This window comes from Bombus flavifrons, chromosome 8 (assembly GCF_040668555.2).
Source record: "Bombus flavifrons isolate JBK064 chromosome 8, iyBomFlav1_principal, whole genome shotgun sequence".
In the NCBI taxonomy this organism is placed as follows: domain Eukaryota; kingdom Metazoa; phylum Arthropoda; class Insecta; order Hymenoptera; family Apidae; genus Bombus; species Bombus flavifrons.
Window position 1 is genome coordinate 6,739,596 of NC_138449.1, and position 23,268 is coordinate 6,762,863.

A 23,268-nucleotide genomic window follows, 5' to 3' on the forward strand; every position below is an offset into this window, starting at 1 on the left:
ATAATAAGACACGATTATCATAATTATAATAGTAAAATATACCTTCAAATGTATATAAAAGTTACAGGATGTTTATTGCAAATACATGTTTACTAAAAAAATTAGCATACAGTATGATTAGTTGCCTAAAATATATAATTAGTACTAAAAATATTTGCTACAAATATCTTGTAACTTGTACGTAAATTTTCAGACTCGTTTCAAACTTCACCAATGTGATCACGATAGCTGTATCACATCGCCTATATTTCAGACATGATTTTTCACATAACGCACATGATACATTCAGAAAAAGTTTTTATAAATATTCAAACATCTTCACACGCCATTGTACCTTGATAAAACATTCTTTATTTATGCTTTGTAATAATCCTACATTTCGTTTGGTCCTTAATGTATTAATCACTTGGAGGAAAATGTGGAAACTTATATCGTAAACTTAGATTACATGGAATCGCTTTGAATCTTGGTGCTGGTATATTTCTTTGCATCTGGATATCTTAAAGAGTAACGACTTTAAAGATACGAGGCCCTTGTTAGACGTATTTAACCGTTCAGAGTATTCGTCTAAAATATTTTTATTTTGTTTAGAAAGCATTTTTTCTTTGTTTGCATTTTTTACAAAAAGCATACAATCAATACATCTTACGTTTATCCGCCAACAACGGTTTCTACTTTATTCCAAGATCGCCTACGTTCGGTTTTAATAACTGTACTTCACTTCGAAGAGTATTCAAATCGACGCTTATCACATAATTACATTATGTAAAATAACATTTGTACAGAATGTGAATAAATAAAAGAGGGTTTTGTTAATGTTTACTCCCTATGGTTCTTTCCTTCTCGATGACACACATTGGATATACTAAAAATTTAGGGGTTCGGACACTTAATTAAAGTTCATCTTTGAGGCTTGAAAATATAATTGATAAATTTCTCTACCAGAGAGGGGTATGATTCAAGGTAAGCAATATTTGAATTACTTTCAATAATTTAATATTACGACACTGATTTAAGTTATCCGTAAAATTAGCTTCAAAGTCAAATTCAAAGACGATTTTAATAACATGAGATTAATTTACTACTTTAAAACTGTTTGCTTAAGAAATGGGAAACGTAACTTAGCTCGTGTTCTTGCCCTGCGGTCTTCAATTACCAACTTTTCTACTAAAAAGTTTCGATATTTTGTAGACTGTTCAGTTACTAAATTTCGTTTACGAATCACTATACAATTTATTAACCCTGCTGCGGCCCTTCAATTTTCCACCTATGAATCTCGCTGTACTTTCAATCCGAAAAGAGGAATTTTAACGTTTAGAGGAAATCTTTAACGTAAGCGCAAATGTTATAAAAAAATCGCACATAACAATAAGAAATTTTCTAACGATAAAAAAATACGATTGTATCGGATATGACGCAGCAGATGCAGCAGATCATCTAAGGTATCATGCACGATTAAATTAGATGGAAAATCGGAAAAATGGAACTGATGATATACACCGTTGTCTCCGTAACATAATCCAATTCTACTATGCGAATATCCTCCAGGTATGTGTAACACGTATAAGCCATGTCTCAGTGAGACGTGTACGTGATGTTAAAGATAGGATTAATAAATGACAGGTTTATGACAGGTTCACTCTTGTTACTCGTAGCCTTCACGACAGCTTTGTTATTCTCGTTGCTTCTTATCCACACCTGCTCCTCGATCCAATCTAAATAAGGATATATCGCCGTATAGACGCCGGGTTTGGAACCACCACAAGCTTGTCCGAAAGCCGTAATTCCAACTACTTTAACGCCTTGCTGGCTGAATAGTAAGAGTGGACCTCCGCTATCTCCTAGACAGGCATCTGCTCCCCTCGTGAGATTCGTGTCTACAGCACAGATCATGCTGTCGTCGATGCCATTGGGTAATTTTGGAAATCCTACGTAGTCTTTAGTACATTCTTCTCTATCCACGAGTCTGTAATTTCGAACGAGTTAAGACATTTTGGTGCTTCTCTCGGGCTAAAGATTTTTTAGCGCCCTAGAGAATTATAATCTGAATTTTAGAAATGATATGACTGATGATGTAATAATAATAATAATAGTAATAAAATAATTAATAATATATATAATTTATAATAAAATACATAATAAAATAATTTAGTAACAAAATTTAAATTACGACGACGAACGGGAGAAGACGCTTTAAACTTAGCTCACATTTCCTACAGGTTTCATCAACGATTCAAAATGCGAATATGTAAAAACGTCATTTTAAAAGAAACAACATCGAAGCGGAAAACTTTAGAAACAACATTAAATTTTATAGCTCGATAAAATCTCGAAATTCTAGAAATTGTGCTTTAGCAGTTACGGTTAAAATAATAAATTTATGATACCTAAGAGCGGGTGTCCTCCTCAAATTGATGGAGTTTGGCTCCAAACTGCTAAAGTCTGTAGCACCCCAACCAATCACTATTAAAGACATTTTCGGTGTCATGCTCAATGTATTTAAGAATTGGGTTTGAAGGCAGACAGGATAAACCGCACTGGAAAGTAGTACCTTTGTTTTCAACTTCAGAATGGCAACATCGTTATAATTCACACTGCGTTTATACTTCGGATGAGATATTATGTCGCTTATCGGGATTCGCTGCACGTTTGCCGCGATATCTACTATGCTTTCGTTTCCTACTCGTACCTGGGATAGTGAGTAAAAGTTCATTAAAGAAATCTGTTAACGTTATCTAATGTTAATTCGTAAGATAATAATCTTATCTTTCTTTCTCTCAAGAGAAATTTTTACATACGTCGTAGGGAAGTTACTTGTTACAGAGCATATACAGAAACATTGCGCGAATTACATTAAATTTTGCTATTTGACAAACAAAATAAACGTAATCGATGGTAATATATGTGCAACTTAAAATGTTCTTTAACCATATATCGCCGAATCTTTCTCTGATCATGAAGGGAAAAAGCACGGTTGATTTCAATTTCTCGTTCTGATGGACTCGCATTAACTTATTTCACAACAATGCAATGACATAAAACGTTAAAGTAGTAAACGAAATAATGTCTAAAAAAGATAGACAGATACATGATATGTAAATTTTAAATCACACGATATCGTGTATTAACAAACAGTCACAAAGTCGTACAACAAGAACGAAGATAGATAAAAAAGTACAGGTTTTTATTATTTTACAAAAAATCATACAAAGATACTCACTTCGACTGGAACTTTTTCGTTTATATTATTCACACAGTGTGCTGCTGTTAACACGTGTTCAATAGAGATCAAGCTACCTCCGCATTCGTAAGTGATAGGTGCTGGATTTTCGGAAAGGTCCTTGTTTGCATATCCTAAAGCGACTGCATATGGAAATTCTCCAGGTTTAGCCTCAACTCCACCATATATGTGAAATGATAGATCGTACAATTGCGAGCTCTGCTCATTGTATTCTTGGCAAGCTAAAAATTAAATGCATTACCATAATAAATGATACAAAGCGATCGAACTTTCGATAAAAATTTTTTAATCCTCTTGCGCAATAATTTATTACAAGTCAAATCACAGATTAATACAGAATTATAACTTCTCTAATTTACTTGTAAAATTTCATTCGTTTTATCGTCAAATATATTAATCTATTTGTAACTCGATAATACTGGCAACTTGTAACTTGTGACACGGTATTATTATTGATCTCGTTATTGCATTTAGAGGTAGGATCACAATAGTTATTATTTTATTCTTTGGATAATTCTATCACACCGTTCTGAGCCGAAAAACCTTTATTGCACTTTCTTACATGGACTAGGGATAAAAACAAAAGAATATCTGAAACCTATCGATTAAATCTATCGATTATATCTAGAACTATAACTATTCTAGTTACTATTTATTGTAACTAGCGCATCTGCATATGGATGGCAAGCGCGAACTCACATTGTCATTTTCAATAGATCTCAATATCATTATTGAAATTTTAACTGGGTTAACAATGTTAGTTGCATTATGCAAGAGAGCCGTGGTAATAAATCCGGCAAAATACGTTTTGAGAAGATTAATATGCCTTTAACAATGGTTGTAAGAAAAAGAAAATTTCCAAAATGAAGGTACGTATTCTTTTTGGTAGTACGTGTACTTAATTTTACGCATTGCGCATAAATCCTGGACCAAAAGGAAGGTTAACCATTTAAATTTTAAATAGAGTATGCAAATCAACTTCGTAGTAGGTGATTTATACGCATATGATCGCGATATTTTATCAAGGAATTTCTTTCTGACGTATCTTTATGCATTTCGTGTTTCATTTCAGATTCAGATAAAATGCATGCAATTTGATATGTTAAGATAGTAAATTTGTATTATAATCTATTCCTCGCTTCTCGTTCTACGTAATTAAAATTTCATACTATTATTTTATAAAATCCATAACAATAAATTACGTACACCGCATCTCGTAAATATAAAACTACCCTGAAATGTTTAATTCTTATACAGATACGAGGTACAAGAATACAACGTGACAAAAGACTAGAAGTATGCGAAATTGAATAATTAAACTTAGAAAAGTTATTGTTATTATTTCATTATAAAGTATGCTGAGTTAAATATTTACGTAGTAAGATGAAAATTTCAAATAGAATTTTTATGCTAGTTTTATAATTATGAGACAAAACTAAACTGCTCTTTTTACCGTTTTTCTTTCTTCCAATAAGTATTATAATCTAATCTTTTGCAATAAGGAAAATTTTTTATCAATACGACTTAAAACATAGCATGCTTTGTTTCTTATCACATTAACGTTCGTAAACCATACAGGAAAAATATAATCAATCAAGCTTTTTGTTTTTCGTAGAGAGACAATTTTTTTTCATATCCAATATGCTTCGAACCAAACCGATATTACCAAGTCCTATCTTATTATTTCGTTTATACGTGCGTTTTCGCTATTCTTATGAACATTCCAGAATATTAAAAAGGTACATGAGACTAAGTTGTGTCATTACCTTTTTATAACAGTTCTTTTTATCGTTACTTTTCAGACAGCTCACTTCTTTTTAACTACTAGAATTATGTTATACTCCTAGTACATCTGTTTCTGATATTTCCATATGCTCAATCATTGATGATGTTCTACAGACTCCGATCTACTATATACGCGTACTTTTCACACATGCAAGCGACTGTATCTAACACGCGCGTAAATTTTTTTATACCATCCGACCAACATAATTGTGTCATAAACTACTTCCAGATTGTGAATCTTCCGGTCTTCCTAGATCTCTAAAAACATCTGCGAAGTGTAAACTTCCTACGCAGATTTTTAATGAAAAGAAATTGTCGAAAACTAATTTTGATAAGATCAATTTGCTACGTCGAAATAGGTTTTATAGTTCGATTATAATATAAACAGGTGGAAGTTTCAAAGACGGACTCGTTATTTACGATACAAATTAACAGGTTTAAAGGAGCAATGGTGTGACAGAACCTTTAATTACGAATGATAGAATCTTTAATTTGTGGAAACTATGGAGAAAGTTAACTTTTAATACAAAAATCTATATAGCCCCAAAGAAAGTACATGCTTTGTAGAAAGAGTGATCACGCGCAAAGTATTTTAACCATAGAAAATTACATTATCCAAAGAGCCATACCAATATCAGCTGGACGAGGTGATATCTTCCTCGTGATATTTATGGGACAACAAACGATCTCGATGTTCTTAACGAATCCACATCTTCCCGAAGAAGTCGTATGTCTTCTACCTTCCATTACTTCCTGCATCCTGAAGGGACAGTCGGACAATTGCCTACATACACCTGGATTACCTTGTTCCATCGTGCAATGGCTTCCTTCTGCGAGGAACAAAGAGAAACCAGAGGTAATATTGCTTTTACTCATCGCGTAACATCCTGTTAGTCTTGTTAACGAGGCTGAATTTCATGTTTGTCTTTAACTCGGCCTCTTCACGCAAACAATTTAATACAAACGTTACTCCACATGATCGGTGCGAAGTTGCCAGCTAAGAAAGGCTTAACCTTACAATACATAAGAGTGACGTCATAAAAGTACACAAAACGTATCTACAATAAGCAAGTGCAGTTGCTCGCGAAATTATTTGAACGCGTGTCATAGAACATTTATCTGTATATATTATCTACGTTATGCAAAAGGTTTTGTATAATGCGCGACACGATACGAGTATCGCGATAACGCTGGTAAAGTTTGAGGCAAGCCTGAAAATTGATATGAAAGCTACGATATATTTATTGCAAACATACATTTCACAAAGATCACGAAATTGTTTAAACAGTGAATTGTCCATTTTACCGATAGGCATAATGTATCGCTTTTAACGCTAATTACACGTGTGAGATAAACGTCTTGTATGTTATACTTTCTTTTATGTACATTTTCGAATTACTTTCAAAGTTTGCCTATATCTAGTCGATTTACAAAAATGTGATATAATAAGGGTCCAAACACTTTCGTAAGTCGCTGTAAAATAAATACGTATTTCGTTCGCGTCGTGCAATACAAAATTCGCGTAGATCACTATGTTCGTGTTCTTAACACGACGATATACGTTTTATTGGGACGAAAATGTTCAACCACGGTACATCATAATTCCGGTCGTGACGAAGACAGAGTTGAAGAGTTCAAAACGTAAAAATATTCCTTTTTTTTCTTTTTCTCTCTCTAGAAAATCCGAGTTGAGTGGGCGGAGACATAACAACTCTACCGTCTTTCGCGATCGCAGTTTTAAACACTTTTTGAAGCGAGATGATCATGAATTTTTAAATCGTTCGACGTGAAGACGATTACGACGAGAAGAGAAAAAACACAGACAGAGACATAAGTTACACACGAACACGGAATAGATATTTTATTTACCATAGAGTTCTTCTTTGGTCACGGACGCTAAGACGAGGAGTAGCAAGAACAAGGCATTCGATCGAACGATGCTGCACATTTCTGTAATAACGTACACAAAACTGACACGGCGATGAGAAGTGAAACAAACGATGCCGATAAACCAATCCGCGTGGCGTACAGTTCAAGACTAAACTGATGATCAAGCAAGCACGAGTGATGCCATGAATCAGATAGAAGGGAAAGACTCGAAGAAAGATTCACGCCCATATGTTTTGGTCTTCCTGGTGGGAAGAACAGGAATAGAGAAAATGACAAAATTAAAAAATCAATGATGAATAGGCGGCATGTTGCGATGCGATGTACAGCGATTAACGTATTACGTATTGAATGTTAGATGCCTCCTTATGGACGTCGCGAACCGGATTTGAACAATGTAATTAACGTTGCGCGCGGTAATTTACGATTCTTTATTTTAATATTGCTTTATATTTGCTAATATTTAATTTAATATTGCTTTTCCTTCAAAATTCAATGATTCCTCAATGACGCCGTAACAACAAATTGCCAATTACCTCGGGACGATGTTATTTGGTACAAAGATAAAGCGATCTTGTAGACAGAGACCTATTTGGAATTATGTCATGACGAAAGTATATTAAGATCGAGATTGATGGTTATTTGAGAAGACACGTCGATAATACGTAGTTGACATTAATTTAACGATGATTCTTGACGTACTGTTAATTACAATAATTGGAGTACAGTTAACGATCACGCAACAATTGATCGCAGTTAAGATAAAAATTCTTACATAATATTAAGTCAGTGAAAACTAATGGACACTTACAATAGATTTTGACACAGCCATCAAACAAAATATTATTTTTTTACGTTTGAAAAGCATAATTCTTGTATAAACATAACAATAACGCGACACTTCTCTTTGTCGTTGGTTCAAGGACCTCTGTCACAAAGCTACCTGAATGATACCTCATCGTTCGCTTCCATATTGTACAAAAGTTTATATAGCGTCCAACGTTTCGAATGCTACATGATGATACTTATTATTATTAGATAATACTTATTGTATTAGATAATAAAAATTGTGTTCATTTATAATGAAAATTTAATTGACATACAGCTGAATGATTTTGTTCCAGTCAAAACGAAGTACAGGGTGGTTGGTAACTGGTGGTACAAGCGGAAAGGGAGTGATTCTACGCGAAAAAAAAAGTCGAAAATATAGAATAAAAATGTTTCGTTTGAGTCTTTGTTTTCGAGAAAATCGACTTTGAATTTTCGCTTGGTACGCGTGCGGTACGTTATAACGGATCTCACTGTAGATCGTTGTCTCGATGGAAAAATTAAAAAAATAATTAAAAAAGAAATTTGTATTCTATATTTTCGACTTCTTTTTTCGCGTAGAATCACCCCCTTTCCGCTTGTACCACCAGTTACCAACCACCCTGTATATTCCGTGAAGTACATTTTATCAAAAAAATAATAGTTTCTGTATAAAGAAACTAATAATAATAATAATATATTTATTGCATCGAGACTTAACGTTTACAGTGGCGTGTGAAAGTTTCCGGCGTAAATTTTGCACTTCATATTCCAAAAGCGATATCTGAGAAATGTTTACTTACCAAAGGGTATAAGAACAAGTTAAACAAAACGATAAAACAAATAAACCGTTATACGGCTATATAATATTAGTTAAAATTCTTTAAAATATCATTTTTGAAATATAAACGAGAATCTTTTATATATTCTGAATTCGAAATAATTTCTTAATGACTCACTTATATATATATACCTAAGATTATATACATTTATATTCGATTCTAAATAAACCGAAGGCTTAAGAATTTTGTTCGTGTCAAATTAAAATATACTCGGTAAAATATGTTTTATCGAGAAAATAAAACGAACGAAAAAATGAGAAATCCGCACGCAGAATGCAAAGTTGGGTCATCGTTGGATGACCGTGAATGATAAGCATTTATTTCTGTAACAAAAGCTCGTATACGTAAATGAAGAATTTCAGACAAGTTTTCCTGCTTCTTATCCGAATTTTCTTTTTTCCTCGATATTAAACCCGTGAGAATTAGATCTATGATATATTGTTAGTCATCAACGATACATAGAAATTATATATGCAATGGCTTGCATTGGTAGTTTGTTCCTTATTCAGTCACCTAGATTTTATTTCCTGGTAAACTTATTCACGTTCGTTTACATCAAACAGAAAACCGCGAAATTACACGGGTATTTACTCGCAGGGTTTCCCATAAAAATAGAACTTGGGGGTTCACACATGTACGACATTGGCCTGAATACCTTCCCTGAAATGCACTCGCATAAAAATAACCGTGTTTCCTTGAGATCGTATTAAAAATTATAATCGTACGTGTATCACGATGAAGTTGCAACTTAGGCTCTCCACTTTGTTTCCTTATAAGAAATTCACGTTAATGCTACAATTATTCTGATCTTTATGACCTCATGTTGATTTTTCAAGAAAATTTCTGATTAAGTTTTACACGTACGTCATAGAACCCATAAATATCAGCCACTGCATTCATAACGATAGGAAAGACAAATGATTTTCTCGTATTAACAAATGAGCGTCGTCTCTTTATGAATTACTAGCATATAGCGCGCAACAATGATAAAACGTATATGCAGCTGAATGAATGAAAGGGCTCCATAATCGAGCAAATCAAAAACGAAATTAATGAATAACTGAAAACCGATATCCAGGACAGAAGGAAGATCTGTTTCGCGTTAAAAAATTGTTAACATTTCGATGGCAAATATCCAGTTACCAGCTTTAATATTCTCTGTCGTATGAAATTTTATATTTTTTATAGCATACTGTAGTATGTAATCGAAATGAATGGAAATCTGTCTATATTTAGAAACACGCAGTAATTCCCAATTATACTACTTTACATAAGTTATCTAATATTGCGTTAATGCATGCGACTATCGCAATTATAAAACAAAACAAAAATAAAATAGAATTGCCTTCTGATTCATTAGTGTTCACCATTTCTATCCTAATTACTCTATTTGCAGTGTTCCCAACTATTATCGATCGTAAATTTCACTGATCACTGTCTGATTCTATGTTAGAATAAAATAGAGTAAATTCAAAGTATAAAATAATAAACGCTAGTACTTATGAAACGAGATGATGGCATTAATACTTCCTACATCTTCAATGAGCAATAAAAAAACTAACACTACTACTGTAATCGTGTCAGAGGCGATTTATGCTTCATACAAATTACCAGAATGCTTGAACAGATATCGTTTGTGATTCCCCGGCTGCGTCTAGACGCGTGTTATAATGTACGCGTGTACAATATAATGCACATATACCTACCGAATACGTTTCGAAAACATTTGAATCCGGATGAAAAAAGTATGAAAACGCGAAAGAGATACGAAGGAGGAAAACGGCAGTGGAAGAGGTGAGAAAAAGAGACAAAAACCGGTATAAAGAGGGAAAAAGAGGGAAGAAGTTCGAAAGGCGAGGATAGAGCCTGTCGGAGAGAGGATGGTAGAGCGAGAAAGAGAACAGTTTTACACGCGTTCGCATTCAGTGTGGCTGCGGCGTTCGTGCCAGTCGTATTCCATTGCTTGTTTTCAGCTTTTATTACTCTATTTCACATCTATGACCCTGTTGTTGCTGATTTAAACGAGAATGAACGACACGAAGCACGCAAAACCTGATTTCCGTCACCATTTTTCTCTATGAGGGACAGGGCGAACGAACGATGCGCTCAGACCCAGGAACACGTGAATCTCCAAGTCGTTTAAAATCGCAACATTAGGTAAGAGAAGCTTTATTTTATAATGATGCGTTTTATTAACCGCTGTTCTACGTATTCTGCCATTACGCCGATCTGTTTGATAAAAATGTCCCATCCAATTAAAACTAAATTTTGAAACTAAAAGAATCTGAAATTTATTATTCCCTATATGCCATCTTCATTTCGCGTTATTCGATTAAAAATAATTAGTCGTTATTTCGCAACAGCTTGTATAACGCGGCTTTACTTAAGAGATAAGAAAACAAAGTCTTCAAAGTCTGTGGACGTTTCCTGTTACGAATGGTATTTTGATATTTGCTTGCAAATCTTGAATCGCATACTCTTTTCGATAAAATCTTCGGCGTATTAATAGCGTACAAAATATAAAATTGTAGATGAATTTTTACAATATGAATTATTCGTAAGCAAACGTAATATCCGTCTTATGATTTTTAAGCGAATGGTACATCTTGAAAAATGGGAAAGTAAACCAACTACAAAGCTACTAAGGAACTAACTTCGATATTCACCAAACCGAGCAATCCGCTGTCTAAAATAGATACGAGCGCAAAATACTCGATGCAATAAATAATTTCGTAATGTTATCTCAGTTAGAATTACTAAATTTAATTTTTCCGCTTTGCTTTCATTAATACAGCTTATCTGGGTAAATTAAGGCTGTAAGCTCGCATTCAGAAGAAATGTAGTTTAGTATACTTTTACTCTCAATATCTTGTGAACGCGATTCTCGTCGAAGGCAAGTGGAAAGAATACGGAGTTTCCCGCGCCCCTCGGATCAGATAAATCGGTACTGGTGAAAGTTACGCAAAATCTCGTTCAATTAAATAGCCCGGACGGAATAATATACATTTTCAAGTATCCTTTTGACTATGTAAAAATTGTTTGTCCTAGCTACTGTCTCCTATCCAAATTCTCGCGACGATGCACACGACGCGCGACTAATTTCCACGCGCGTGAAATCGTAGAAATATTTAATGTTATTATATATAATTGGATCTTTTCTCCATCTCAGTATCACGGTCAAGCTAGAGCGAACTTGTACCTTGTACTTAGGTAATACTACAGTAATAAATATGAAAAGTGACGTAATTTGATTAACTTAAATCAATCATAAACGATGGACAGTCTAACCAGTAATATTAAAAGAATTAGATTTTTGATAGAAAATGTCGTTGACACTACGAACTGTATGTATTAAGACATTTACATTTGATATAAATTAAACGTTTTATTTTCTAGGTATTTTATTACGAATCTATAATTTCACTTGCATCGCTATGATCTCATTCGCATCCCTTTCTAATTTATTTATATCGTAATATAATTACAATATAATAATCACGAATCTTTTCTATGATACTGAATGAAATAATAAAAATATTTGTCGGAGTTATCCAACCAATGTAACGAATAGGTGTTTTGATACTTATATCTGGCAGTTTACATCTACGAAGTTCTAGGAAAATCGTACGCAACTTATATACAACTCATCCGTTAAAGTTTTCGACAAATATATCGATGTCAAACGGAGTGGTTTCTAAGCAAATAGTAGCTGATGGCGAATATTGTGTCGCACGCGTGCATTCACGATGGACATTTGCGATTGCAATTAAAACTTGTTGAACTATATAGATTACTGCTCGCGAGTACCCAGATATTTTAGTTGATTCAAAGCACGGCACATAAATAAATAGCGTGAAGAATTAACAAACAGTAAATTGTAATTATACGTTTAAAAATTGCCCAACAGTATATTAATATCCAATATATCTATTGAGTTTCGTCCAATTTTTTAAGTATCGCTGCTTGCATATTAACGATCATGGTCCTTTTACAAGCTTAGAAGAATTTTTTTATTTTATCTGTATCTTGCAACTAATAGACAGTCCGGGAGTAAAGAAATTTCTCAAATTTGTTTTGTTATAAATCTTGTTGAAAAATCCGTACCTCGTTTAATTCTTATCGTTAGAAGCGCCAGTATTTCATTGCATATTCACTAGTCTGTTTAAAATCACTTTTCCAATGTCATAACGATGAAGTGTCAATAACGGAAATGAAACCTCATTTACCAACATACAATTCTTTTATTCGCATCGTTGATTGTATCAATATCAACGGTATGTCTATCAGTTACGACTCCTAATTCAAAGATTAAAGAATCGGAACTTTGTCAAGTACCAAGATAATTCTGTAAGATCTGACAAACTTTGTTATTCTACATAAACTTTTGAAGACAATATTCAATACAATATTAATACAATTCGATACAATACAAATTAGACAATATTAGTTTTGTAATTAAGGTACTCGATCCTTCTTTGGAATTAAAACGTATCCCGTCAGAAATGAACAAATATGCGAAATACTTTTGAACAGCGATCTAAATCGGTGAGCTACATACACACGTACGTACGTATGTCTTAATGAGCTAACGCGTAGAAGTTGCGGGCACATGTTTAACATTAGTCCATCCAGTGGCAAGGACAAGCCAATTTATTCCTTCAATGGTATGATCGCCGCGCTAAATTGGATAAATCGGTGACGGTTCTAATTAACGTACAGGCCTAATGTATGCAAACTGTTTATATCGGCAAGAGGAAAAGGCAACTGTAAAACGGACCGCGCGTTCCCATCCTCGTTGATTAAAATGTTCTGGTTCATTTGACGCGCGGGTCGCTACACTCTTTACTCGTTGACATTGATACGCCGCTCGGTATTACGCAATAATCTCCTTAGCACAGTGCTGTTAACTGTGTTACAACTTTCCGTGGGTGTTTCGCGAACTTGCCCGCGCTGGGAATTGAATATCATACCATAACCGCGTCTCTTGCGTATGCTGATTTCTCATGGTTCTACAATGCAGATAGATTATTCTAATTGTAAGATAATTAAAAAATATTCCAATGTGTATGTATGCGTGTGTGTTCATATCTTTCTTTATAATTTAAATAATAATAATAGTAACGATATATCTGTGCTTGATCGAGGTTTAATGGCTAATACGATCTTTAGACTTAACTCATTAAGAACCCAACATTGCGGCAACGCATCTGATTCTGTAATTTCTTTTCAGTGAATTCACATTATCGAATTCCACTAAATTCATCGTAATCGTAAAAAATAATTGCAACAATTTGCTGAATATCTTGTTCGTGAAACGAATCTCCATAAAGATATTCGCATAAGAATCCATTAATCTAATTGCAATATACAAATATGATACTAGAGAATTGTGATTTAAATAGATAAGAAAAAAGTGAAACGTCCAAAAGGAATAGCGATATCACGGTGAAGAGCCGTTAAAACAACCCGTGGAAATTAAAAACCATCAAATGGACGAATCCACAAGTGATAATGAGAAACAGCCTCGATCACAAGAAGTGGACGCAGATCAGAAGCAACAAGCCTCTATAAAAGCGACAAATTATATGACATCGAACGACACTGACTTATCGAAAATTCCAAAACGAAAATTGTCTGTATTTTATCGATCGTTCGACGTGATCGCGCAGGTCGATCAAGGGAAGGAGAAACAGACGCTGGATTTTCGAAGAACGTCAAGCAGCCCGTCCGTACAAATCGAAAGAACTCGAGAGGACGCTGATTCGAAGAATTGTCAGATCGATCAACAAGCGAGTTTGCAGGAAAGACATTTCGTCGATGATTATCGTTCGTTGAACGAGAACGGGAAGTTTTTGAGCTGCTCCTCACCGAGTCGGCTCAGCGAAAAGCCCTCGTCGAATAACGGGCAAGTTTCGAAAGCTGGATCATTATCTCCGATAGGGTTCAAGCTACCTCAAGTTCTAGAGGACACGATCGTCGATAATTACGCCACGATTACCGAGACGTCAATCGGGAAACACTATAAGTTGAATAATAATGGGAATTACGAGTACAAAGTAAGCTGTAACAAAAACTCGTAACAAAAACGATCCTTGGCTATGTTTATCTTTCTTTATAAAAGCGAAAGAATATCTCAACGTCTTCGATCTATTAACTGGGGCAGACGAGACTAGCTCGTCATTCAGATCGTAATCTTTCAGTCTTAATAATATCTTTATCTAGTACTTCTTTATATATGTTTGATTTTATGTTTAAGATAAAACGTATAAAACGCGTTGCATTCGTATTTGCAACAATTGAAATCGATGTGACTGAAATCGACTCTGCTGCGGACCTCGAATTTATTCGACAAAAAAGATTTTTAACTTTTTTGAAGAAAACATTTAACGTAGAACAACGTTATATATATGTCCGGTTACAAGACAATCCATTTAACGAGTTAATTTTTGTTCGATATATTACAATGGATACATAGAATATAGAAGAAAGCGTTATTATCTAAAAGATTGGAAAACTTAATAAGGACCGTGATTGTTATGAGTCTCCCGATTTAACTCTTAATGGTTCCTGTTGGTATTTTCCCTTGGAGGATATTTCAGTCGGACTGTTTTCATGGCAAACTGATTCTCTGATACGATTTGCGAGTCGAATTAATTTCGTAGAACTTCGCTGAATCTACTGCATCGAAAATATTTTTCTTAGGATTATTCCGGTCGCAATGAAGAACGAACTCATTCGGAAATGAATCCTCTTTTAAATACTTCTGCGCGGTGGTTTCCTGATATAACTCTTTTATTTGATCATACATAGTTGTTTGTTGATTTTATACAATTGAAAATGCTCGAACGTTAAATCTTCTAAAACTCTTACATATTATCATATTATAGTAATGGAATAAAAATTCCTTACGAATGATCTATAGCTAAGGGTTATAACGCAACGTGTACAGAATTCCAAAATTGTATCGCTTTCACATATCATCTAGAAACCGAGAAAAAGAAGGAAAAGGAACAAAACCTTGGCCCAATTTCCAGCATCATCGTGTATTCCACAGAACTATGTTATATATATTACATGATTTATCAGACAGCTAAACAGAGTCTAGTCTAAAGTTAGAACCCACCAGTGGACCGTTAAGAGTTAAAAATAATCTTCTTACTCTTAATGATTGTTGTCTTTCGATCACAGGTCGCCGACGAAAGTGCCGTGATCAATTCGCGCCAAACCAATTCGTCACCCGACCTAACCAATACTATTCGATCATTCGCCAAAGAAAAAGTTGGAAACGCTGAAACGAACAGCTCTGCTACCAATGGAACGGCCGAGCCGCAACATGGAAATTCACCGCAAACGCGTTCAGCATGTTCACGAGCCATCACGTGCACCGGTAAATCGCAGAAAGTCTATACACAGCTCGATCAAGTTAAAAAACCTAAAAATACAATAAGATGTATATTGTTGGAGATCTATTTCTCTCTGATTCGCAGATCTGGTTAAGATCAAAGATTCGGAGTATCCCCGCTCGTTTGTGAACGCGTCGGGTGCCCGTCGTCTTGGGAAATATACATCAGTCGATGCCGAAATGTCGAGTCACGAGGATAGCTCGATGGGTTCCGATAGCGAGGACGATTCGATCGAACGGACTGTGCACGCCACGATATGTACGCGAAACGAGACGAAGAATGAGAGGTCACGATCGAAAAGTAACAGCCCGTTGTCACAAACCTTGTTGTCTATCTCGTTGGGTGAACCCTCCAGGAAACTCAACTTAAGGGAAATCCATGATCAAAAAGTGGCGGAGGATGTTGAGGAACTTTGTCTGGAACGAGTGGAGCGACAAGTTGGTAATCTTTTTAAAATATCACTTGTTCTTTTTATTCCTATAGAAAATATACTTGTTTTCCGCAAAAATATCGAAACGTATATTACTGGTGACAAGCATTAAGACACCTGCTGATGAATTGAAAACGCTATCGTCATTTTTATTTTCTGGTTACTTTATCATAGATTTGTCATTTTATTCATATCGTTTTAATTTTATTCTCATCTTGTTATACATTTGTATAACTTATTTATTTTATGCTATAATTGTAATGTAGTAATTAATTGATTTTATGGCGTAAAATACTGGATGAAATAAAGTTAAGTTTTCAATAAATATAACGAATAGGTGTCCTAATGCGTACGGTGGTTACACGAAATATGTATAATGACAGATTATGTATTTAGATCCTGTTATGTAATTATAAAGGTTCGATACTATGAAAATAAGATGTAAAAACTGATAAACAGTCATTTTGCAGGAAAACAAAGGCATTTACTTCACATGCAAATACTTACAATGTATATACTTACAATGTATATACGTGCAATGTAGGTAGATTGAACATCATTCTCAATTATCTCTCGAAACGTATTAAACATGCTCGTAGTTATTTCTGCGAAATGAATGATTTACCGCTAAACGGTTCCGATCTTAGAATATAATCTAATCTGCGAGAAAAAAGGAAGAAAAATTGATAAACTGCGCTGGCATTTGCGATGGAGACCTTCGGCATTGCCAGACGTTTGAAATATTGTGTATGTATGTACCTTGAGTCGTAGCTGTACCACATGGTCGCATTACATCTGGCGATCTATTCCGTTCGATAGGAAAAATAATATTTGTTCTAGAAGCAAAACGCGAAGCACATATAACAGTTCGGGAAATTCGAAATAAAGCGTACGGACGCTTTTACTAAAATTCCCTTTCGATTTCGCGCATTGAGATATTTATAGAGAAGCCGAAAAACGCTGAAAACTCGGTATCTGTTTAAGAAACAAAATGATATTCTTCGCGAATATATGTATGTGTATCGTTTGATATCGTTTGCCACTAGAAACTTTTTGCCGCAAGGAGATCTCTGTCGGAAGGCGACTGCGAACGATACCATCGTACGAAACGTCGTTGCAGATGCGTCAAAGAAGATGAATCGCTCGATGAAGAACAAAAGGAATTTCCAGCTTTTCCTAGCTTCAACGACACTAGGTTACAAATCATGGGGTTATCGTGCTCCAATGATATAGACAGTGTATACAGGTACACACGAGTCAAAGTACTATCTTTTTAATTTATTCCAGTGTATATTCTCTATCCGAAAACCACAGGGGAAACATACATACGTCACATTTCATCTTTTTCACGTGGATGCAATTTTAAAATCCACTATCTCGTCAACCAATTACATGCTACTAAAATAGTTCTTTCGTTGAATATGAAATTGTCAAATATTGAATATTCTATTTACTTGAATATGGAACTCGTCTTGAAAAAAAGATTAAATCGTTAGAAATCCTTTCATCAATGATTTTCTGACTCGATTGCATTCGGTCCAAGATAAGCGCGAGTGCCCGACTATTTTCGTTGAACGATAGCGTATATGCATTTTCAGATCTGAATTAATTCTATCTCTTTTTCCTCTTTGTTTGTTACAGGGAAAATATACCAGAGAACGAGCTCGAGGTTAATAAGTTATCAGATATACGTAACATTACGAAATTAACGAGTGTACATTTAGTTTTATTCTGTGTAAATATCGACCCGCTTTCTTAATTTCAGCGCAAATATATTGCATTTTCGATAGGACTTAGTACGGATAGGATCACTCTGCATCGAAGGATGGCATTGTCGCTTCGTCAACGAGATCAATCGGAACGAAACTTTATGAACGAAATACAAAAGATGCAAGAAGATATAAACGTAAATATAATTTATTACCTTCTTCCATCGCTCATCGCTGTTGTTCATGAATCGATCTCTTGTCAATTTTTCCAAATATCAATTATACCAATTATAAAAATATGTAAATATATATTTTTGAAAAAACTAACTTGTCATTGCAATAAATTAATACAGCCAATTCATAAAAACTCAGAAAGCATTAATATTGAAACCGTTTTACAATTTTTGAAAGAATTTTATATGTTCAGAGACTATTAATCATTATTATTATTATTTACCTGTTATTTTCCGTTAAAGGGTCTGTGTCCACTTTGCACGGATCAAGAGTCGATAGACAAAATAGAAAACGTCCGTCATCAGTTAGACATGATAGCACGCTCGGCCCATAGAGTTTCTTGCGCCGCTGAAACACTCGGAGCAGTGTACCAGGAGCATAGAATCTCTCGAGCAATCTTCATAGGTGACAAGTATTTGCAGTTATTGCGATCCAGATGCGAAAATCTGGCAGCAGATATCGCAGAAGTCAAGTAAGCATATTCCTCAAAACTTCCTTTTGTTTATTTATCTCATTGTGTTTCTCGCAATATTCGTAAATTAAATTAATATTCTTCTCATGCTGAAAAATAAAATATAATCATAATTAATTGTTAGAAATTATCTGCCATAAAAAATAATCTTCTTTCTTTTCAAGGCGATTTAATAATATTTAAAAATTATAATTTTTCAGACAAATATTGTTGAAGAACAATATCATGATAGAAGAAACTACTGGAGAGGTGGGAGATGATTTACCTAAACTTAGATACAGAAATGGATTACCCTGCAATAATCGAACAATGGTTTGAAAATTAGTAATGTATTAGACAAGATACAATATATTGCGCTGTATATACGCGAAATTGTAGATTTATCAACAGAATATGTTCGCTATTAATTAATTCTTTTTTAACTAATTTTATTTACAGATGACTAGGAGAAGAGCGAGCATCGCTACAATTTCGCGACCCTTGAGTGCACAGGACATAAAGGCAATACTTTCCGTCATACTATTATATCTTCTGTGTAAAAATTACAAGAAAAAGCTACAATTAAATAGAGAAATTTTTTCTTTTTTTAAATTCAGGAAACTCCTAGGCAACGTAACTCTGTTTCCGGAAGAGTTAACTTAAGACGGCCATCGTTATGCTTCGAAACGCAGAGGTGGGAAAACGAAAAATTAAACCGAACGGAGTTTGTACTATTTTCTTATTCCGCTGTCTAACAATAATAAAATATATTTAAAACGATAAGAAAAATAAATGAAATGATGTTTCCATATTTTAGCAGCACAAATAGTGTCGTGGAATTACGTGACATTTTTGAGCACACTGAGCCGCGAAGAAATTCCATTGAAGAAAATAACAATCTCTTAAGAAACGACCAAAGTAATAACATTAGTAGTATGAATTGTAACATAGCCAATAATACAAGGGATAAAGACCGATCAATTATCAAACAAAATTCTTTCTTGGAATCAAGTGTAACTAAAACTGTTGAAAAGCAGATAAAATCATGGTAATTACTCATTTAATAAGAAATGGTATATAATTAAATAAAAAGTAAATACAGGAACGTATTATTAGTTCATATTAAATATCTAAAATTATAATGAAATATAAGAAAGCGAACCTTTCAAAAAATACTTAACGTTTGTTAAACGTTTTGTTTTCAGTATACGAACAACTGAGCCTTTACGAATAACTAGAAATATCGAAACATGGCGGTCGATATTATGGTTTACATTTATCTTTTTTCTCGGATTTTATGCCAAACAAATTACTTCAACATTTGTTACATAATATATTAAATGGTTTTAATAGTAAGATTTAGCGTTTTTGTGTTATGGTGTTACAGTATTAAATATATATTTCCCCGTGTAATAACACTTACAAGGAATAATAAAAGACGGGATTTACAAATATATCGTATTTAATATTCTTTTTTTTCCGTATATTACAAATTGTCCACTGTTCCAATGCACACGAGCGAATTATTTTTATTGTAGTAACGTAAAGAAAGGATACTCGAGCAAAAAGTTGAGAATATTTGTGGTGATTCTGTTTCAGGTACTAGACTTGATGAATTGCTGTAAAAAAGTACAATTAAAATATAGTTTCAATATTAAAAATAAATATCTTTTCAATTTGTAGTATTGAAAATTACCTATTAACAATTTTAACATGATCATGTGTAGGCCATAAACGAATAGTGCCATCCAAACTTCCACTAGCAATGTATTGACCATCACAACTCCAGTCTAAATTCATAATCGTGTCTTCGTGGCCTTTAAGTTCAGTTAACAATGCGTTAGTTGATAAATCCCAAATAGAAATAGATTTGTCATCGCCTAGAATAAAGTCTCAATTAATAAATTACAAAATACATATTATTTTACGAAATATTATTATAAACTGTCTTACCTGCAGCTGCCAAATATTTCCCATCTGGACTAAAAGCTAAACTATAAATCGTTGACTGCGCGCCTATATATACCCTTAATAAATTTCCGTCGTCCTTATCCCATAATCTCACAGTCTTATCAGCAGACCCAGTCGCTAAATATCGAGCGTTTGGGTGAAATTTGACACACTACAAAATAATATAATATATAACAAAATTAATGCAAATTTTAAATTTATTTTTTTGCATATTCTTTTAAGTATATGAATCCTTGAATATATAAAAGGGAATATTTTTTTTTTATATATTTGAAATACATACATTTATATCTAAAAAGTGACCGGCAAATATACGTAATGGAAATATCCTATCTAAAGACCATAATTTGGCAGTTCTGTCATGAGAACCAGTTGCTACATATAGATTAAATACACTAAGATCCATACACCATATAGGATAATTATGACCACTGTAACAAATTACATTTTAGTTATAGTGTATCATAGTCAATTTAAATACGTACCTATAAATTGCGGCACATGTGTAATCATTAAGTCTCCATGCCCTCATATCTTTATCACTAGATACAGAAAGTAATATATCCGATTCTGGAATAAACCTTAAATCATGTACAACATCTGTATGTCCTCTAAGTATCACTGCCCCTCCTTCAATCCTTAAGATGAAATACAAAATTGTATAATATTATATTATTCTATGTACTTAATGTACTGAAATTTAAAAAGATTTTGAAATTATAGGAACTTACATTCCATCCGACGTATCGTAAAATTTATGTAAAAATGGAATATCAGAGGCAAATGTGAAGGAAGGTTCTTCATACTTTGGCTTAATTAATACTGTTTCATTTATACCCCACAGTCTAATCTCTGTAGTACTAAACCCTACTGCTAATTTATCCATATTGGGTGGAATGGCACCACTACTTGCACTATAAAAATAAATAAATAAATAAATTTTATATGACTTCTGCAATTTTCTAATTATTACTACATTGATCTTCAACGAAATTAATTTTTTACATAAATAAATTCCTATATGTGTAATTACTTTTCAACAGCATTATTTACTGCAAATATTCGTAGAGGTTGATGAGCATTATTTCGAATTAATCTTATAGCCTCTTGTAATTCTCTCATTTCACGGTCAGCTCCAGTACCTGATGGTTGTTCTACATATCCATTAATCCCCACCTCAGAACGTATACTTGCATCTTCACATCCTTCTGTGTCTGTTTCAGGCACATCCATTTTCTTAATTATTGTTACATGAGTGTTTATTATCTAAAAATAAAATAATTATTAAATTATTATATTTTATATTATATATATAACAAAAAATAAATAAATAATTATTTTGTAATTAATATATAACATTTTTTATAATATTACCTGCATTAATATTATATGACCATGTTTTGAAAGAAATTGTTGAAGACATAAGTGAGCAACATCTGACATATCCACTTTATATTTTCTAGTTCTAAATGAATTAACTAAAGGTCTTAATTCAATATCTTGTACTGAAAATACACTGGATAGTTCTTCTAAAAAATCTTTCTCTGTTTCACTGTTGAATTCATTTTGATGTGATTTTAGAAATTGAATTGCTGCTTGCCTGTTACCAGTATGTAGCATCTCTAAATACAAGTGACAAAATACAGGGTATAGAAGCCCTTTTAATTCCATTTTTAATTTATCATCGAGTACAATATTTACCCACATCTTCAACCTAGAGAAAAAAATATATTTTAAAAATGAAATCTCTCAGTAAAGATTATATATAATTAATTTAATATAATGAAACAGATATAACAAAAATTTAAGGAGATATACCGTTGATACGCTTGATCTGCAGCAGTAACATCAATGCTAATGGCACTAAAAATGATTGAATTATCTTGGGAAGTAGCAGAAGCAGCAGTTGCATTCAGAGTCATTTCATCACTTGTTCGGCAATGTATTTGATTGCCTTTACAAAAAATGTCGCTAGTCTATAATAGATATTTGAAAATAACAAGAGGTTATGTCAATTTAATAGTTGTAATTCAACTTCAAAAAACATTTTTTTAGTAAAAATAAGAACGTAACCTGCCTGATAATGACGTCGTTTTAAATATGATTCAATTGTAGCATTAATTAATTCACTCTTTAAACGTTTCATTTTTTTGAGATTATACGTTGGTTATGTTCAAATGAAAATATTTAACCATAAGAAAGACGTCAAATAATACAAATCATTGAAAGTACGTAGTTTTAACAATTACTTAAAAGATCAGTTGAATACAAATAATATTCATATTTTATCAACAATTAACGGAACAGACATCGAGTTTGAATAACTGCTATTATTATGTATGTTTCCATTAATGAAGTGAATTAAACTTGAATAAACATTCAATTATCGAATGTTCGGCATATTGTTTTCATTACTAATTCCTTTTAAACTTTCATACTTTATTCAACCTTATTTATAACATATAGATCTATAAACAAATAGTTGCCGCTCGTCAGTCATTCTGAAAG

At 33.4% G+C, this 23,268-nt stretch overlaps 3 protein-coding genes across 11 annotated transcripts; 1 reads left to right on the plus strand and 2 right to left on the minus strand.

Annotated features, from left to right (window-relative positions):
• Nucleotides 1-1,502: 1,502 nt before the first annotated feature.
• On the minus strand, nt 1,503-18,695 carry LOC138182313 (serine protease snake). 4 transcript variants are annotated; one of them, XM_069118031.1, is made up of 5 exons: nt 18,562-18,695; nt 5,656-5,856; nt 3,221-3,462; nt 2,388-2,689; nt 1,503-1,966 (listed from the first exon to the last, which is right to left on the minus strand). In XM_069118031.1, the coding sequence occupies exons 2-5, from the start codon at nt 5,837-5,839 to the stop codon at nt 1,576-1,578; spliced, it is 1,119 nt and encodes a 372-aa protein (XP_068974132.1). In that variant the 5' UTR covers nt 5,840-5,856; nt 18,562-18,695; the 3' UTR covers nt 1,503-1,575. The 4 variants fall into 4 exon arrangements, with proteins under 4 accessions (XP_068974132.1, XP_068974133.1, XP_068974130.1 ...); XM_069118032.1 differs by lacking the exon at nt 18,562-18,695 and adding an exon at nt 16,918-16,940; XM_069118029.1 differs by lacking the exon at nt 18,562-18,695 and adding an exon at nt 6,896-7,330.
• Nucleotides 10,133-20,145, plus strand: LOC138182296 (inositol 1,4,5-triphosphate receptor associated 2). 6 transcript variants are annotated; one of them, XM_069118002.1, is made up of 13 exons: nt 10,133-10,719; nt 13,793-14,618; nt 15,751-15,949; nt 16,050-16,402; nt 17,442-17,641; nt 18,037-18,064; nt 18,161-18,301; nt 18,581-18,810; nt 19,011-19,122; nt 19,249-19,311; nt 19,407-19,483; nt 19,610-19,837; nt 19,995-20,145. In XM_069118002.1, exons 2-13 carry the CDS (start codon nt 14,052-14,054, stop codon nt 20,119-20,121), a joined length of 2,325 nt encoding a protein of 774 aa, XP_068974103.1. In that variant the 5' UTR covers nt 10,133-10,719; nt 13,793-14,051; the 3' UTR covers nt 20,122-20,145. The 6 variants fall into 6 exon arrangements, with proteins under 6 accessions (XP_068974103.1, XP_068974101.1, XP_068974102.1 ...); XM_069118000.1 differs by having other exon boundaries at nt 10,134-10,719; nt 19,407-19,513; XM_069118001.1 differs by having other exon boundaries at nt 10,162-10,719; nt 19,607-19,837.
• A 123-nt stretch (nt 20,146-20,268) lies between these two features.
• On the minus strand, nt 20,269-23,179 carry wda (will decrease acetylation). Its single transcript, XM_069118011.1, has 10 exons — nt 22,838-23,179; nt 22,579-22,736; nt 22,135-22,474; nt 21,794-22,026; nt 21,492-21,674; nt 21,246-21,398; nt 21,044-21,191; nt 20,743-20,911; nt 20,486-20,669; nt 20,269-20,408 (listed from the first exon to the last, which is right to left on the minus strand). Exons 1-10 carry the CDS (start codon nt 22,904-22,906, stop codon nt 20,276-20,278), a joined length of 1,770 nt encoding a protein of 589 aa, XP_068974112.1. The 5' UTR covers nt 22,907-23,179; the 3' UTR covers nt 20,269-20,275.
• Nucleotides 23,180-23,268: the final 89 nt, after the last annotated feature.